The sequence below is a fragment of the Penaeus monodon genome, chromosome 43 (genome assembly GCF_015228065.2).
Source record: "Penaeus monodon isolate SGIC_2016 chromosome 43, NSTDA_Pmon_1, whole genome shotgun sequence".
NCBI lineage: Eukaryota > Metazoa > Arthropoda > Malacostraca > Decapoda > Penaeidae > Penaeus > Penaeus monodon.
This window is the reverse complement of record NC_051428.1, coordinates 20261831-20266830: the sequence shown is the minus strand read 5'-3', so window position 1 is coordinate 20266830 and position 5000 is coordinate 20261831. Positions and strand designations below refer to the sequence as shown.

Genomic DNA, 5000 nt, shown 5'->3' with positions numbered 1-5000 from the left:
TTACCTCCTCTTTCCCTATTCTTCATTCCTTTTTCTCCCTCCAGATCGTTCTCCCCCCCCCCCCCCCCCCCCCCCCCCCCCCCCCCCCCCCCCCCCCCCCCCCCCCTTGGCTAACGGAAACGCACAGTGGGGCACACAAACCCTGCCTTTGTTAACGATGAGGGGTCTCCAGGTACGTATTTCTGTGCGTGTATGTGTGGGGGGGGGGGGGATTGGGTGAAGTGTGTGTGTGTGTGTGTGTGTGTGTGTGTGTGTGTGTGTGTGTGTGTGTGTGTGTGGGTGTGGGTGTGTGTGGGTGGGTGTGTGTGTGTGTTTGTGGGTGTGTATGTACGCGCCAGTGCGTGTTTTTCTGCCTCTATGTGTGTGTGATAGATGAAGATGCACAGAGAGATAGAAGAATTGACAAATTAAATACATGTGCTTATAGACAGGTAGATAGACATGCAGATAGAGATAAGAGAGAGACAGAGACAAAGGCAGAAAAGAGAGACAGAGAGACAGAGAAAATGAGACAGAGGGACAAAGACAGACATACAGTTAGACGACCGACAGACAAACGAACAGACCAGACGACACGACAAACAGACAGCGAGATGACCAACCAACCAACCAACCAAACATCCAAACAACCAAACAAAGCAAATAGACCGCCACTTAGACGTGCCCATGGAGGCGCGCAACTCAGCCAGGGCAAACAGGGCAGGGCACAAGAAATGGAAGTGACCTCTTTTGGCCCGTGAGTGGTTGACCTCTCTTCCCCCTACCCCCTCCCCCTGCCCCGACCTTACCCCCCCCCCCACCCCCCACCCCCCAGCCTTCCAAGGGTGTGACAGGACACGGAGGGGGAGGGGGAGGGGGAGGGGAGGGGGGAGTAGGTAAGGTCGACTGTCAATGTCGCGGAAGGACGCGTCTCAAGGATGGTGGGGGGATGAGGGGAGAGGGGGAAGGGGGAGGGGGGGGAAGGGGGAGGATGAAGGGGGAGGGGGAAGTTAAGTGGGGAGGGAGGGGGGAAGTGGTAAGTGGCAAGATTTTTTTTTTTCTTTTTCATTAATTTGCTTTCAAACTCCCGGCGTGTTCTGTGCTGGTTTAATGTGATTATGCATAAATGTGGACATACATAATATATATACATACACAAACACACACACTCATATATATATGTGTGTGTGTGTGTGTGTGTGTGTGTGTGTGTGTGTGTGTGTGTGTGTGTGTGTGTGTGTGTGTGTGTGTGTGTGTGTGTGTGTGTGTGTGCATGTGTGCGTGTGCATATATACATATCTATCTATCTATCTATATAAAGGGTAAAAAAAATTCACAATGCACAAACTGCACAAATTTTATTGAAAATAAGATAACAATTTGAGAATCCTCCTGGATTCCATCTTCAGGTCCTGAAGACGGAATCGAGGAGGATTTCGAAACTGTTGTCTCATTTTCAGTAAACATTGTGCATTGTGGGGTTTTCTAGCACACCATCAACACGGTAGAGTGTTTTACCATTCATATATCTACATAGATATACAGATATACATATATACACACACACATACATGTATGTAATATATACTGTATAAATACATGGATTTCTACGTGAACCGTACTTCCCCTGCATACTGCATACTCCCCCTCTCTCTCCCCCAGCAGGCGTAAACAAAGCAGCAGAGGCAGGCGAAGCGGCAGTAGTGATCAAGAAGAAGGAATTGACAAAGGAAGAGAAACAAGAGAAATTCCAGATGCTGAAGAACGTGTTCATCATCTCGATCGCGTTCATGTTCTTGTTCACCAGTTTTAATTCTATGGCGAACCTGCAATCGTCCATTAATAAGTGAGTTTTTTTTTTTTTTCTTATCTATCTTTCTCTCTCTTTCTCTCTCTCTCTCTCTCTCTCTGTGTCTCTGTCTCTGTCTCTTCTCTTCTCTCTCTCTCTCTCTCTCTCTCTCTCTCTCCTCTCTCTCTCTCTCTCTCTCTTCCTCTCTCTTCCTCTCTTCTCTCTCTCTTCTAAACATCTCTCTCTCTCTTCTCTCTCTCTCTCTCGCTCTCTCTCTCTCTCTCTCTCTCTCTCTCTCTCTCTCTCTCTCTCTCTCTGTCTCTCTCTCTCTCTCTCTCTCTCTCTCTCTCTCTCTCTCTCTCTCTCTGTCTCTCTCTCTCTCTCTCTCTCTCTCTCTGTGTCTCTCTCTCCTTCCCTCTCTTTCTATCTATTATTTCTAATGTGATTTTCTCATTTGGTTGAATAAATTAAGGGTTGTGAAGTACATGGCATGATTCATTAATACAATAACACAACAATTTGAAAACATAGTCACATTCAGGTGAACTTTATAACAAGGCGTAATAAAACCTACCTAATGATGCCATACAAAGTCCCTTTATCGCTCAGTCGAGATATTTATGTGGGGGAAAAAATCGAAAAAAACACTTCTGGGAAAATGATCAGGAATGTTGATATCCTTCAGGTTCTGATTAATGATTAAGTTTGAGATTAGGTGGTATTGCGAAATCGTTCAGGATTAGGCTAAGATTTATTTTGAGTCAGTGTATCAGTTAATTGGTTGTATTTGTAGAAACTGTATTTAAACTGTATCTATCTATACACATACACACACACACACACACACACACACACACACACACACACACACACACACACACACACACACACACACACATATATATATATATATATATATATATATATATATATATATATATATATTATATATATATATATATATATACAAATACACACACACACACATGATGACAGTGGTAAGCATATTGAATAATAATGATAATGAGTCACTGTAATTAATATCGGCAATGAGTGTAGGCTTAATTAATTTGGTAATAATAATGATAATGATATTAATAGTAATACTTATAATAATGATAATGGCGATGATAGTAATGATTCTAAGGAAGTAGAATGGTAATGATCTTTATGAAATACTAACGAAAATAAATATTGCATTATACCATAATGTTAAAAAATACTTAACGACCATAAAGATGCAATATAATAACAAATAAACACCGTAATAATAAATGAGAAAATAGTAACGATAATAAAAAATGATACGATATCAATTAAGAGAGAGAGAGAGAGAGAGAGAGAGAGAGAGAGAGAGAGAGAGAGAGAGAGAGAGAGAGAGAGAGAGAGAGAGAGAGAGAGAGAGAATATAAATATATATGACAAGAACAGCTAAACACACACCTCCCCCCCCCCTTCTCCTTAGTGGGGGGGTGCAGTGGTAGCGTTCTCGCCTAGCAATTTTGTTGACCCGCGTTTGAATCCCGCACTGCCTTTGGATGACAACCCCGGCCATTCCTTGCCCTTGAATTTATTAATTTATTATGTTAATTATCATTATCGTAATCATTATACATGTACACGGGGGGTGGGGCGGTAACATAGAATTAAGATAAATAAATAAATAAATAAATAATAATAATTACTAACTAAATAAATAAAGAGTTTCTGACACCAAGAACACCCACTGTCACAAACGGAATAAAAACATAATACTGTGTCAATCATTACATACCAATCACCACCGTACTAATCACAATCCCCCCAACACCCGCAGAGTCGAAGGCACGACCGCCCTCTCCACCCTCTACGCCGCCCTCGTGATCTCCTGCGCCTTCGTGCCCACGTGGATGATCAAGAAATTCAAAGCCAAGTGGACTCTCGCTGTCTCCATGCTGGGTTACTCCACCTACATCGCTGCCCAGTTCTACCCTCGCGTGTGGACGCTCGTGCCCACCTCTGTACTTCTGGGTCTCGGGGCCGCGCCCATGTGGTCGGCTAAGTGTACTTACCTCACGCAGGTAAAGGAGGGGGAGAGGGGAAGGGGGAAGGAGGGAAAGGGGGGAAGGAGGGGGATGGAGGATGGAGGAGAGGGGGTGGGGGAAGGAGGAAGATGGTGGAAGGAGGAGGAAGGAGGAAGAGGGAGGAGGGTGGGAGGAAGGAGGAGAAGTGTTCGGGAGGAGGGTGGGGTGAGGGAACGTAAGAGGAGGGGGGTGGGTGAGGGTGAGGGGTATTTTGAGGGGAGGAGGGGGGGACGCTGGATGAAGAGGATGTGTCATTAACTTATTATTGATTAATCGCCATCGTGAATATCATTATCTTCCTCATAATTATTGCTATAAGTATCATAAGATTTACCAACGCCATATCAATAACAAAGACAATGATAATCATATCATCTAATAATCAAATAATGATCAAAATAATAGTATCATTATTGAAAAAAAAAAAAATAAATAAATATCAAATATTATGATTCAACCAGAAAAACAAAAAAATAAAAAATAAAATAAAGAAAGACAAAACAAAGGGAAAAAAGAAAAAATCGAGGAAAATAATCCACAATGCTTTCAGGTCGGGACGAAATACGCAGCCCTCGTGGGTGAAAATGCCGAGGTCGTCATCGTCAGGTTCTTCGGCATCTTCTTCCTGTTCTTCCAGTCGACGCAGGTGTGGGGGAACCTCATCTCTTCCTCAGGTAAGGAGGAGGGAAAAGGGAGGAAGGGGGAGGGGGAGAGAAGGGGAGAGGGGGAAGGACGAAGGAGGAGGAGGAGAGAAGGGAGAGGGGGAAGGAGGAAGGTGGAGGAGGGAAAAGGGAGGAAGGGGAAGGGGGAGAGGGGAAGGTGGAGGAGGGAAACGGAGGAAGGAGGAAGGTGGAGGAGGAGAGAAGGGAAGAAGAGAAGAGGGGACTTAGAGGAAGGAGGTGAATTTCAATAGATATTGTTCAGTTGTTAGCGTGGATTTGTACAGATTATTGTGCAATTGTAAGAAATTGAAACAGGAAAAGCAACATATGCTTATACATGTGGATATAGATACAAACAGTAACATAAAAAAACACTAGTATAGTTCCTTTTTGGAAGTATATATGTATATATTCGCATTGTAAGCTTCATTATTTTCATTCATTCATTCATTTATTAACACAAATAATATTCCACTTTTCTTCACTCCTTGCATTTTAACAATAAAC

General features: G+C 43.4%; 1 protein-coding gene across 3 annotated transcripts in view; it reads left to right on the top strand.

Moving 5' to 3' along the window:
* The first annotated feature begins 101 nt into the window (after positions 1 to 101).
* Positions 102 to 5000, top strand: part of LOC119568184 (UNC93-like protein) — a 13945-nt gene continuing 9046 nt past the window's right edge. For 2 of the 3 annotated variants that reach the window (XM_037916598.1, XM_037916601.1), the window contains exons 1-4: positions 102 to 172; positions 1642 to 1825; positions 3585 to 3828; positions 4382 to 4505. In XM_037916598.1, the coding sequence (XP_037772526.1) occupies positions 1734 to 1825; positions 3585 to 3828; positions 4382 to 4505 (460 nt within the window). In that variant the 5' untranslated portion in view covers positions 102 to 172; positions 1642 to 1733. The remainder of the gene's footprint in view (positions 173 to 1641; positions 1826 to 3584; positions 3829 to 4381; positions 4506 to 5000) is intronic. The other variant, XM_037916600.1, reaches the window with a different exon arrangement.